Below are 13,307 nucleotides of genomic sequence, written 5' to 3' on the forward strand. Positions count from 1 at the left end.
AGGGGTGCCAGAAGATGAGAGACAGCAAGATATTGAAAACCTATTTGAAGAAATAATGGCAGAAAACTTCCCCCACCTGGTGAAAGAAATGGACTTACAGGTCCAAGAAGCGCAGAGAACCCCAAACAAAAGGAATCCAAAGAGGACCACACCAAGACACATCATAATTAAAATGCCAAGAGCAAAAGGGACAGAACCTGTGGGCTGGAGGCAATTCTGGGGACTGCTAGTTGCAAGCTCTAATATGATCTAAACCTTCCATGACCCCTTTTCTCAGTTTGCCCTCCACACTCAGTGTTCTCTTTGCCTGTGCCGCCAGAGGTAGACCAGGTGAGGAAACCAGTGTACTAGTATATTTGGGAGCAAAGTGATCTGGGCAGAGGAAATAGCATGTGCAAAGGCCCTGAGGCAGAAGGTGTTGAGTGTGTGGCTGGAGTAGAGCAGAGAGCAGTAAGAAAGTGAGATCGGGGAAATCAATTCTGTGAAACTCCCTCCTCAGGAATTTGGGGCTTTGAAGCTCTTTGATGTCCAGAACAGCAAAAAAAATCTCCAGGGCCAGTGTTGATTAACATTCTTTATTTTATAGCATTTTCAATCAAAAGTACTTGAAATCACGGTTCATCTGGTTATAAGTTCCATGGGTTTCTCTGTGAATGAACTTCTCTCCTGCCCTGTCCCACAGGGAACACACCTTCCCCCACTCCTCACCCCCGGGGCTGTAATGTGACTAAATACTGACATTCTACTCAGTTGGGAAGGAGCCGGCTTCCAGGGAAACATCCATGACTCACTCCTGCTGTACTGAGGGTGAGTTCAGTCTCTGGGGACTGCCTTCCAGGCCCAGGCTGCTGCTCTGGGAACCTCATCCCTCGGAGGTGCAGGAAGGGGAGAGGTGAGGCTCTGGGGCCTTCGGGGGTGCCTTTGCCGGTGCTATGCTAATGCTGGGCCACTCATTCCACAGACACTTGCTGAGCATCCGCAGGGGCCAGGACTGTGTTGTTCACTGGAGATGCCCAGATACTTCTGCTTGAAGCCAGCAGTGATGGAATCCCCGAGGAGAGCCCGCCAGCCACTGGCTCTCGGGAAGTCTCAGTGTCCCTGTCTGTAAAGAGGATCGTGATACTTGGCCTGCTTGCGACATGTCACCCTGGCCCTTTTCAAGTCCCCAGTTTCTCTCTTGACCTTCCTCTTCTCCCTGGAAAATATGGCTTTTGCTAATCAAACATGCTTGCCACTTGGGGTAGGATTGGAACCAGCTGCTGAGCAAGCAGCAGCCAGCAGCCACACGGGCCTCTGCGGGCCACAGGCAGGTGGGTTCTGGCTGGAGGAGCCATGAGTCACCTGCAAGAGGGCAGGGCCCCGGCTTGGCCCAACTCCAGAAATATGGCCACAGTGAATCAGATTAAACAGGAGAATCATAACAGCTTGGGTAGAGATGTCAGCGGGGGTTCTAGGACTCCCCTGGTGTGCTTGGGAGCTGGGAGAAGCAGGAAGGAGTCTCTGCAAGTCTCCGTGTCCTCAGGAAGCCATCTGTCCCTTCTGACCCCTGCTCCCCTTCCCCCTGGCTCCATGGGTTGAAAATTCCCCTGGCTGCTCGGTTTCAATAGGGGAAATAGTCAAACAACTGGTGCAGAACGGGCACCCACTGAACTGAACATGTGTCAGCTGTGAGCAGCTGGGACAGGTCTCCAAGGAAGGTGGCCCCTAAAGGCGAGATGGCCTGTCCAGAGCGCCACCTACAGTAGTCAGTGGGGAATGTGCACTGTGCCCATGGGGATGGATAGATTCCCATCCCAACTGTTCAAGACAAATGCAATTCTAGATTTATTTATTGTTGCTGGAGTTGGGCCCTCTTGCATCCTAACCACATTTCAGCTCAGAGATAAAGGAGCTTGAGATCTGGGAGATATCTGGGTCCTGAACGGCATGAGCGAGGAGAAGGTGTCCTAGGTAACGAACTTGTTGACCCAAGTGGACCACCGGAGGCTACCCTTGCTTGTTGCCTACTGGATCACAGAGAATTGCTCGATCACCCTGTCTGATCCTAAGAGCAGGTACTGGTAAAGCCTTCTGGGAGGGCCCGGCCCAGAGTCTCCAAGGAGGACTCAGAGGGCAAGTAACGTGTCGTTGGCCACCGATGAGGGTGGCTTTCCTGTGACATTGGTTAAGTGGTCTTGGGCCCAGTCCGGGAAGGAGCCCAGCTGGAAGATGGGCTGTGCCCAAGTATTGATGGCCATGTTGAGTATCATGATGCCGAGCAGGTTCATCAGGAGGCCCGTCCGCACCTGAAACAGAACACAGACTCGAGGCCCATTGTATACATGGAAAAACCCCGAAGTCATTCACCCAAACCCAGCTCGGTGGATGCCCAAGACCCTCCCATCTTTACACACCCTGGGCTGTCCCTCAAATGTCCTCATTCATTGAGTGGCTTGCAGGGGACAGGTACTGTGCCATGCAGCTGTCATAGGGTCATTTAACCCTGAAAGCAGCCCTATAAGGGTTATTGTTATTATTATTCATATTTGACAGAAGAGGAAAATGAGGCTCCAAGAAGTTGGCTTATCTAAGGCTACACAACTTGAAAATAGTCTGATTTGATCATTAAATCACCCCTCTACCTCCCCAGCCCCCCTCCCTGCAACCATTAAGGTTATAATTGTTTATTGGGAAGATTTCTTCTCCTGGAAATGTTTACCTCTTTAAATAGCTGGAAAGAGTTGCCCACTTGCTCCCTCCCCAGGCTGACTCTCATACTATGCAGTCCAAATGTGGGCTGAAAACACCTGTCTCCCAGCTCAGTTTTCTGTTTGCTCCTCCCTAGCATCCAGCCGTGAGAAAATTACTCCCTTCAGGTTGCTCTTCAAATCGCTTCCTCAGAGCAAGTCTGCTTTAGGGGCTACCATGCCCTTCCTTAACGCTTCTCTCCTCCTCTCCCACTGCCCCCCCCCTTTTTTCTTAAATATATTTTTGTTACTTTCAGAGAGGAAAGGAGAGGGAGAGAGATAGAAATATCGATGAGAGAGAATCATTGATCGGCTGCCTCCTGCACGCCCCCTACTGGGGATTGAGCCCGCAACCCAGTCATGTGCCCTGATCGGGAATCCTGGACTTAGGTTAATGCTCAACCACTGGGCCACACTTGCCAGGCTTCCACTTTCTTTTTTTAACAAGACCCTTCTCCAGGCAACTGTAATTGGGGAGAATTTCATTATTTTGCTTTTCCCCCTTTTTGCATCTATTTTTAGACTTGCCATCAATGGCATGCATTACTGGTTTTCCATTTACATGTACATTGGTAACTTTTTAAATACTGTTATTTAAGGTTTTTTGTTTGTTTGATTTTGCTAATCTTCATCTGAGGAGATTTTTGTCATTGATTTTTAGAGAACGTGGAAGGAAGGGAAGAAAGGGGGGGAGAGAGAGAAAGAGAGAGAGAGAGAGAGAGAGAGAGAGAGAGAGAGGAGAGATGAGAGAGACACATCCATTGGTTGCCTCTCACTTGCTGCCCCAACCTGGGCTGGAATTGATTTAACCCAGGTGTGACCTTTTGGTGCGTGGGCTGATGCTCCAACCACTGAGAAACACTGTCCAGGGCTCTTATTTAAGTTTTTAAAAAATGTAAGTTGATTTAGTAAAATTGTGAAATGAGTATTTCCCCAGATGGTTCATGGAAAGGGCATAGGCCAGGAAACCGCTGTGCTGGCTGCCTCTGTTCTAGGGAGTCTTAAAGCCCCTGACAAGTGTGGAGGATTAGAAGGAGCCCAAAGCTTTGTGGGAGCTGGGAGGAGGGCGGGGTCTTCCCTTGCCAGGGTCCTGGGAACCTGGCTCAAATGCCTGCTTAGTTCCACTGGAGTTACTTAGTTAATTCACACCTGTGTGTTACATTCTGTCTGCTCTGGGTCGCTTTCTGCCTCTCACTCTGGTTCTCTGGCCACTCATCCTGCTGAGTCCCCAAGCCTGGAAGCCAGCATCCTGAACTGGTTAAGCACATCACCCCTGGGGTTGCACCAGTTTAGGACGAGTTATTTACATTCTGAGCGTCCAAATGCCCCAGGCCCAGGTGGGGGTGGAGGGAGAAGAGGCAGCAGGAGGTAGGAGGAGGGGAGAGGGTGGGAGGGGCCGGTTTAGCAGGGAGCGTGGGGAAGAGGGAACACACTGCCCCATAGTTGAGCCCTGCTGAAAGCTGGAACCCCCCGCCCCCGCCCAAACTCGGGGGGCTTCTGTCACACTCCTCAGCTGGCCAGGCATTGAGGCCACCCAAGTCCCAGGGTGTGGACTGGCATTTCTCTTCCCTAAAGATTCTGGGCACAGTGCAGTTGGCCCAACAAGCAAGAACAGAGAGGGGAAAGTCCCTTGTCCCCAAAGCAAACTTTGGAAAGTAATCACTTAAGCAGTGTTTCCGGAAGTTGTCTAAACATAGAGTTTTTGCTAAAATGTATCTTCCTGGCCTCACTCAGAATGACTTATGTAGAAATTGGGGGATGGTGGCTGGGGGAGCAGGAGCCCTGCCCAGATGCCTAGCCCACCACCTGTGTCCACCCACCTCTCTGGGCTCTGCTAGAAAATGCCCAGATTTGCCTGGCCAGAGTTGCTCAGTGGTTGAGCATCAACCCAGCACCAAGAGGTCGCTGGTTCAATTCCCCACCAGGGCATGTGCCTGGGTTGTGGGCTCCATCTCCAGCAGGGGGCATGCAGGAGGCAGCCGGTTGATGTTGATGTTGATGTTTCTCTCTCATGGATGTTTCTATTTCTCTCGTCATTCCTCTCTCTCTGAAATCAATAAAAACTTATTTTTTTAAAAAAAGAAGAAGAAGAAAATGCCCAGGCTCACCATGTCTTTGACCAGCAAGTGTCCAGTGGCGAAGGCAATCGAGTTGGGGGGCGTCGAGACCGGGAGCATGAAGGCGTAGGAGCAGCCCACGGTGGCAGGGATCATCAGGTACAGGGGGTGAACTTTCAGGCGGATGGCCTGGGCTCCGGAGGGGGTGGTGAGACCAAGACATAAGAGGTAGAGACAGTTGGAGGGAGAGCAACACGGAGACAGATTTAGAGACAGAAAGAGAGACAAAGACACATGGATAGAGAAAGGCAGCGTGAGAGTGCGCAGTCGAGACAAATGAGAAGACAGATGTAGAGACAATGAGAAACCAGATATACGAACAGGCAGAAATGAGAGATATGATACACAGAAACGGACAGAAGGCGAGAGCCAGACCAAGGGAGAGATGGAGAAGACATTCTCAAGGTTAGTGACATTCTGGGGCCGCACTGCAGGGTCACCAGGGAGGCTGGGCTGGGGAGATGTGCCTAGGACACTCCTCCGATCTGAGCCCGCAGGAGCCACCGGAGGCTTGTTAAAGCGCCGCGGGCTGGCCCCCACTTACCCAGAGCTGCTGACTCAGTAGGCCTGGGGTGGCCCCAAGAATCTGCATGTCTGACAAGGTCCCAGGTGAAGCAGATGCTCTACAATAACAAGCCCTCTACCTGGTCCTAACAGTTGGAGTCTGGGCCCCTTGGGTTGGGGCCTCACTGGACTTCAGGGATAAGGAGAGCTCAAGATGGCAGCTGTTGGCAAACATTTCCAAACTTCTAAGACTGGGGGTCAAACGTGTCTGTGGGTTGGCCTCAGTCAGTGGGCCACTGGTTCTTCACCTCTCTCCAACGACATATTCGCCTACAATCCCTGTCGATGACTTCTCCAGCATTTTATTTTAAGGTAGGACATCTTGGGCCCCTCTAGGGAATTTTTGCAACCTAGAGGATATATGTTTTCTCAAAAGGTGCTAAAATCAACCCCTTGTGTGTCAGATGTTTTGCTTTTGATGATAAGCACCATCTGGAAGAATGTGTCGTTTGCTAGTGTCTTCTCCAGTAAAAGGCTCTAAGATCCCTCTTCCCTCCCACCCTCCCACCCTCCCACCCTCCATCTCTCTCAATGGCTATATCCCTCAGATCCCGGGAAAAGGCCTGATTCAATCCCATCACACTCAGCCAGGGGAGGGAGACCCCACCCCGCATGGCAGGTGCCAGTGTAAAGTGGCCCATTCACTTTGGAGGGCAATTTACCCACATCTAACAGAACTGTGAGTGTCCGGGCTCTTTCATCCAGGGATCAATGCTGCAAGTATCTCCAGGTGTCATCCAAGGTGCACAGACAGGAGAAGTTCCAGGCAGCCTTGCTGGATAATAGCAAAGCCTGGAAGCAGGTGCTTAAACAAATCGACAACTATCGATCCTAATGGAATATTCTCCGGTCATTGACAAAGAACAGAGTGTTTCCTTGTGTATGGGAATACAGCAGGATCTCTATTATAATTGACTAGAGGCCTGGTGCACGAAATTCGTGCACTTGGGGGCGGGGGGGGGGGGGGGGAGGGTTCCTGAGCCCAGCCTGCATCCTCTCACAGTCTAGGAGCCCTCAGGGGATGTTCAACTCAGGGAGCGGGCCTAAGCCATTAGCTGGACATCCTTAGTGTTGCCAGCAGAGGCAGGAGAGGCTCCTGCCACCACCGCTGTGCTCGCCAGCCATGAGCCCGGATTCTGGTGCACTGACCACCAGTGGGCAGTTCCTGTGTTGAGTGTCTGCCCCCTGGTGGTCAGTGCACATTATAGCGACCGGTTGTTCTGCCGTTTGGTCGATTTGCATATTAGCCTTTTATTATATAGGATGCCTAAATAAGCAAAGAAAAACAAAGTGGTTCAGAGGAGTGCCTGGTCTGTCACTGTTTGCATACAAAGCATATACTCGCAACATGGACTTAATTCCCTAGATGTGGGGCTGCGCTGAGGTAATAACCCCCCTTTAATCTATTCAAATGTAAAACTCAGGATAATCAGGTTTGAAATCTCAAGTGTAAACTCTCCTTGTCCGTGATATGTTGTTCATAGCATATCATCCTGGATTCATTTTGCTATTTGCATCTTTATTTACACACGAGGTCGAGTTAGGACATTTTTCTCCCCTGGCTTGCGTTTGGTTCCGGGGTCTTGCTAACCTGACACGTGGGTGGGATGGCTTTCTCTGCCTGTCTGTGCTCCGGGACGCTTTGGGCAAGTTGAGAACTCTCTGCTCCTTGAAGGCTCCAGCTCTCACCTCGCCAGCCCTCCAGGACTGGTGACCTTTAAAGCAGTAGTTCTCCGCAGGGGATGAGTATCCCTCCCGGCGACACTTGGCAATGTCTGAACACATTTGTGATGGTCACGATTGAGATGGGGCGCTATTGGTATCTAGCAGGTAGGGGCTAGGGGTGCCGCTAAACACTCTGCTGTGCACAAGGCTGTCCCCACCACTTACCCCACACGTCAGTGGTGCCAAGGAGCCCGGGTTTACAGGGAGGCTAGAGCTTTGCTATCATCAGAGTTCCTCCTGTGGTTATTGGACTAGTCAGACTTTCTACTTCTGCTTAATCCAAACCTGGAAATTATATCTTCCTAGAAAACTTTCCAAAGAAGGGCATTTGGTCACTTTAAAAATATTTACTTTGATTATGCATTTTTTTAAAGAAAAAAACTCCACAGTATTTTTTTTGAATCTGGGTTCTGCCACATTCACACATTTTGGAAGAGAGCAGTGACTCCTGGGGCTGCCTGCGGGAGACCCCGCCAGCAGGGGAGAGGTTTCTGACCTGGGTGGTTGGAGGGACAGGTGCTCCTCCTTGCCTCCCCCTCATTCCCAGAAGGGCCCTCACCAGCTCTGACATGACGGGCAGGAAGATGATGATGGTGGCCGTGTTGCTGGCAAACTCGGTGAAGAAGATGACGACGCAGGTGATGATGAAGACGGCCAGCGCGGGAGACACGTTCTCCAGCGGGTGCAGCTGATCGCTGATCCACAACGACAGCCCGGACTGCTGCGGGGGGAGGGAGGGGCGAGGGCACCTCTTCACACCCAGCCCACCCCAGTGCCACCCCTGAGGGCTGGCCCAGGGGGGAGGGTTAGGATCAATCACAATGATGACAACGATCCCTTCGTAGATGGGGAGTCTGAGGGTCAGCGCGGTTAGTGACATGTCCGAGGTCACACATGGAGCCTGGATTGAATGAGCATCTCTGCTTCTTGAGCTCTTCTCTGTTTCGTACGCTATAGGCCCGGGACTCAAAGCCTTAGTTGGATCCTCAACTAACCCATTTGGTTCTCTAGACAATTCACTTGGGTCTAGCACCCTAAGCTCCAACTTGAATGGGAGAGGGGACTTGGGTCCTCCATGATAAATCTCCTCATTCCTCCAATGACAGTAATGAATTAAAATGATATGAACATAAATGTTGCACAAAACATTAACCTTGTGATTGTTATATATTAATATGCATCAAATGTATAATATATAGAAGATATACTCTATATCACATGTCATATAAAACATGTATCAAGTATCTATTAAATATGACACTGTCAAGATGATTACAAATAGTAGATATTTATGACCAATAAAAAGGAAGTTTATTACAATGATCACACAAATATTAACGGTTAACACTGTATTATTCATTATCATAACAATCACCATCAATGTGGCTCTATAGGGTGCGAGACACCGGCATGCCTTAGCTCCCTGAGTCCTCCCAACCATCCCATGTGGACACTTGTCCCTGCATCACGGAGGAGCAATGTGAGCCTGGCAACGTTTCTGTGACATCCACAGTCGCCAAACGTCATGGCTGGGATGCATTTCACACGTAGGGCCATGCGCTTCTGTGAGCTAACGTGCTCCTGCAAAGCTCCCTCGGGAACACCAGTCTGCCACGGCCCCGCTCAGTGAAGGGCAATGCCCAGAGCTCACCAGAGCCCAACAGGACAGAGAAAGGACCAGTTAGAGCAGTGGTGCCGCGACCCTTTAATACAGTTCCTCATGTTGTGGTGACCCCCAATTTCATTGTTACAAATTGAACATAATTAAAGCATAGTGATTAATCACAAAACAATATGTAATTATATGTGTGTTTTCCGATGGTCTTAGGCGACCCCTGTGAAAGGGTCGTTCGACCCCCAAAGGGGTCTCGACCCACAGGTTGAGAACCGCTGAGTTAGAGGGTTCCCTCCCTGGCCCCAGACTCCATGCTGTCGTCTATACTGCAGAATCATCCTCAGCTCTTTCCAGGACTTTTCCGGGAATGACTCCATTTACAAGTGTACAGTATGTATACTCTCCCCAGCTACTCCCTCCTATCATCAAATGTATCCTAAACTAGCAGGCTGGCACACCTTCATTAGGACCCCAAAGCCGCAAAGCTGAAGATGTAAAATTTGTGCTCTCTTTTGCCCCCTGGTGGTGCCATGCAGCAACATCTCAAAAAACCCCACAATGTCTTGTCTGGCAGGTTGTTTTTTTGTTTTTGTTTTTAACAAAGATAACAAAACCATAGGCTTAGATGTTGGCCAAGGCAGAGTTGGGTTAGTCCCCTACCATCTAGAATCAAGTGTATGTCTACCACAGCTCTTTTATCACCCCGTGCCATCTGGTACCAATACACTCTGCTTTATCAAAGAAACTATACACATTTCTTTTATGTTTAATAGAAAATTTACTGCTTATCCTGAACTCAAAATTTCATGATGGATTCTAGAACACAGCGCCTTGTTTTTCCATAAATAAAATAGTACACGTGTCCCTACAACTTGCCTTGAAAGAGACTGTGTAAAATTGAGGTTTCTTTTACATCTGCACTGCTTGTCTGATGGCCTAGAAAGTATGGCACATGGCAGCGTCGAGGCCCCCGCTTCTCCCCTGGCCCCGGGCACCCTTCACAGAAAAAAATGGGCCGCTGGTTTTTCCCAGAGGCCACGGCTTTGGCAAAGAGATGGACAGCAGTGTGTGCCATTCAACGGAAAGAGGCTGGAGAGAGGGAATATTAATGACTTGGATGAATGAGAAGTCAAGAACTTCCCTGTAGCCAGACCTCTGGGTGACGGGCTTCCAGCCAACGTCCCAACGGCCACTCATACCCTTGGCTCAGCCTCCATAGCCACAGGGAGGTCTGGCAGCTTCGTGAGAGAGGAGAGCCTCCAGCTGCCTGGGGCTCTCTTGGGGACTCCTAAGGGCCTCACCTGCCCACCACTCCCAGTCCCCTCGGAATCAGAAGCTCTGTTTCATCGGAACCACAAAGCCCCGCAGTGTCCCAGGGACTCTGGGATCAGCAATAGGCAAGGTCAAAGCGGAAAGGCCAGAGGGCGAGGAGAAAGGGCTCTGGAGTGAGACTAAGTCTGTTCTCCATCTTAATCCTTTCTCGCTGTGTCATCCTGGCCAAGTAACTTAACCTCTCTGTGCCTCAATGTCCTTATCTGTAAAATGGGGATATAACAGTACTTGTCCCAGATGGTTATTATTGGAAGAAAAAGAGCTCATCCATAAAGCATTTAGTGAAGGGCTTGGGCATCTATGCCCAGGGCATGCCAGCTGTCATTAGTAGCACCAAGTCAGGAGATGCCAGAGGTGGCAGAACACTCAGAAATCACCCAGCGCAGTGGTTGTCAAGCTGTGTTCTTTACGATCCTCGGAAATGCCAAGAGGGGCCTGAGGTCACGTTGCAGGATGGGAAGGGAGGCTGAGCAGGCAGGACGGTGCTCCCCTCTTCCTCCTCCTGTCCTGCTTCCACCAGGCCCTCTTCTAGATCTCTGTGATAATAGTAGGGTCGCATCTTACAAGGAGGGTGTTATGGTCTAAGTCAGTGGTTCTCAACCTTGGCTGCACATTAGAATCACCTGGGAATCTTTTTAAAATCCTGATTTCTGGGCCTCATCCTCCGGAAATTCTGTTTCTTTGTTATGGGATGGGGCCACAACATTAGTAACAAAGAAACAGAATTTCCGGAGGATGGGGCCCAGAAATCAGGATTTTAAAAAGATTCCCAGGTGATTCTAATGTGCAGCCACGGTTGAGAACCACTGGTCTAAGTGAAATGCTTAACGTTGAAACCTCAATGGAAAACACCCTTGAAAATCTCTTATAACACTCATAGAACATAGTAGGTTCAGCTGTGTGTGTGCAACTCTGTATAATAATTCTTAGGTAGACAGAGCCAGTGAATTTGATTAAAAGAAAGAAACAAGCCCTAACCAGTTTGGCTAAGTGGATAGAGCGTCGGCCTGCGGACTGAAAGGTCCCAGGTTCGATTCTGGTCAAGGGCATGTACCTTGGTTGCAGGCACATCCCCAGTAGGGAGTGTGCAGGAGGCAGCTGGTCGATGTTTCTCTCTCATCGATGTTTCTAACTCTCTATCCCTCTCCCTTCCTCTCTGTAAAAATCAATAAAATATATTTAAAAAAAAAAAGAAAGAAAGAAAGAAACAAGAGAAGGCTGCATACATGAGGTGAACATTCATACCAGGGTACCACTCTGGCCCTCGATTTCTTCAAGGGGCTGTGGTAAGGATTAAACAAGCACTCGTAGAAATAGTTCTGGTGTCATAGTAAGCCCTGGATGTGATTTATTTTTAGTTATTTTACTTAACAACACTTATAGTGTTTACTCTGTACTGGGCTCACTTGTCAGCATTTTGCGAACATTAACGTATTTAATCTTCATGGCAACCCCAGGAGGTAAGGAGTAGAATTCTCTCCATTTTCGTGGTTGAAGAAACTGGGGCACCAAGAAGATGTGATTTGCCAATTAGGTCAGATGACTTGCCCCAGGATTGGAATTTTGAGCTCACAGTCTGGCTGGTAAGCACTTCAGTGGCTACTTCTCCAATTAAACTAACAATGACAACAAACATCCTCTCCGGCAGGAAATGAGGGACGGGGAAGAAGACCATGTGTCTACTCTGCTCTGAGGGATGGAGCCTCAATCCCCTGAATATATTTGTAGAGAAGTTTGTTGTGGTGGAGACTAAAAGACTACACACAAAGGTGCCAGGATCAGGCCAGGTTTTTATCCATGGGACAGTAAGATTATAGTAACAACAAGAGTGTGAGGTTGATAGTGGCCCCCGTGTTAGCACCATGTGGGTATGCATCACCCCTCTCTGGGCACTTTCCATACATCCATCTTGTCATCAGTCCTCAAAACCGCCCATCTGCTAGGTCCTGTCCAGCTAGTGTGTATTCAGTGAGCAGGGGACACGCGGATAAGACAGATATGATTCTTGCCCTCGCAGAGCTTATATTCTAGCAAGAGAGACACCTGTAAACAAACAAATGACCGGGATCCACTGAGGGGCAGACGCAGTGTGAGCAGAGTGGTAAGAGGGTGAGGGGCTGTGTTGGTGGGGAGACTTCTTTAGATACACTGGCCGGGAGGCCCCTTCTGTGGTGGTGACCTTGGAGCTGAGACCTGAAGGGTGAGGACCCTGAGATCTCAGCGGGGGAGGGGAATCGGTGGGGAGAAAGCCATCCGGAGGTCCTGGGTGCGAATGAACATGGTGTGGCTGAGGAACGCTGAGGAGGCAGTGGGACTGGCGTGGAGCGGATGAGAGGAGACAGATGGGAGCTGATGGGACTTGTGTGTAGGCCAGTGGGAGCCTTCAGCCTGGAGTCTAAATACAGGGGGCGCCATGGATTTAGTCTGAAGCAGGAGAAAGCTGGTGAGAACACTCAGTAAGTGTAAGCGAGTTGCCCAAGTTCAGAGTAAGCCCTGGGATCTGATTCCAACCCTGCGGAGCCAGCATGTGGAGTCCACACAGCCAGACTCACCCTGGGTCCCATCCAAGGGCCTCTGAGCCACAGGAGGCCACTGTGGCCTGGCAAGGGCACTGGGCAGGGACGAGGGAGCAGGAAGTGCCGTGGGCATTCTGGTCCCTCCGGGGCAGGCTGTGCTGCCTGGGGAGGGAATGGAACCAGCAGGAGCTGGGGGAAAGGGGCAGCTGCTACACAAAGCCCTCCTTGAACAGAAATCCCAGCCTGCTGCCTGGGGCCGGGCCAGGGGCCAGACTGGCCTCCCAGCATGCTCAGCGGTCCTGCAGCCCAGCCCCCACTGAGAGAGCTCTGAGCTCAGAGAAGCCTCTGGGGTGTGGGGTCACCCTGTGCCTCCTCCCTCGGGGTCAGAATAGGTGCATCTCAGTAAACATCTATTTCCACAGAGTTGCTCGGGGTGAGAACCTCTGTGTCATCCTTGATCCTGAATTCCCCTCTTCCCCAACATCCCTCATAATAACCAGCTATGTTGGCTATGCTCTAAGTTCTCCATACGAATAGGCTCACTTAATAATTGCAACAACTCTATGAGATGGAATCCGTGTGTGTGTGTGTGTGTGTGTGTGTGTGTGTGTGTGTGTGTTTTAATATGTTTTTATTGATTTCAGAGAGGAAGGGAGAGGGAGAGACGGAAACATCAATGATGAGAGAGAACCATTGATCAGCTGCTTCCTGC

General features: G+C 50.2%; 1 protein-coding gene across 6 annotated transcripts in view; it reads right to left on the reverse strand.

Annotated features, from left to right (window-relative positions):
• Window positions 1–561: 561 nt before the first annotated feature.
• SLC13A3 (solute carrier family 13 (sodium-dependent dicarboxylate transporter), member 3) overlaps window positions 562–13,307 on the reverse strand; it is a 76,162-nt gene continuing 63,416 nt past the window's right edge. For 5 of the 6 annotated variants that reach the window (XM_005862168.2, XM_005862166.2, XM_014536366.1 and 2 more), the window contains 3 exons: window positions 7,692–7,853; window positions 4,835–4,972; window positions 562–2,285 (listed from right to left, as the gene is read on the reverse strand). In XM_005862168.2, coding sequence (XP_005862230.1) covers window positions 2,106–2,285; window positions 4,835–4,972; window positions 7,692–7,853 — 480 coding nt within the window. In that variant the 3' untranslated portion in view covers window positions 562–2,105. Of the gene's footprint in view, window positions 2,286–4,834; window positions 4,973–6,909; window positions 7,183–7,691; window positions 7,854–13,307 lie in introns of those variants that run through there. The other variant, XM_014536367.1, reaches the window with a different exon arrangement.

The sequence above is a fragment of the Myotis brandtii genome, unplaced genomic scaffold, assembly GCF_000412655.1.
Source record: "Myotis brandtii unplaced genomic scaffold, ASM41265v1 scaffold161, whole genome shotgun sequence".
In the NCBI taxonomy this organism is placed as follows: Eukaryota; Metazoa; Chordata; class Mammalia; order Chiroptera; family Vespertilionidae; genus Myotis; species Myotis brandtii.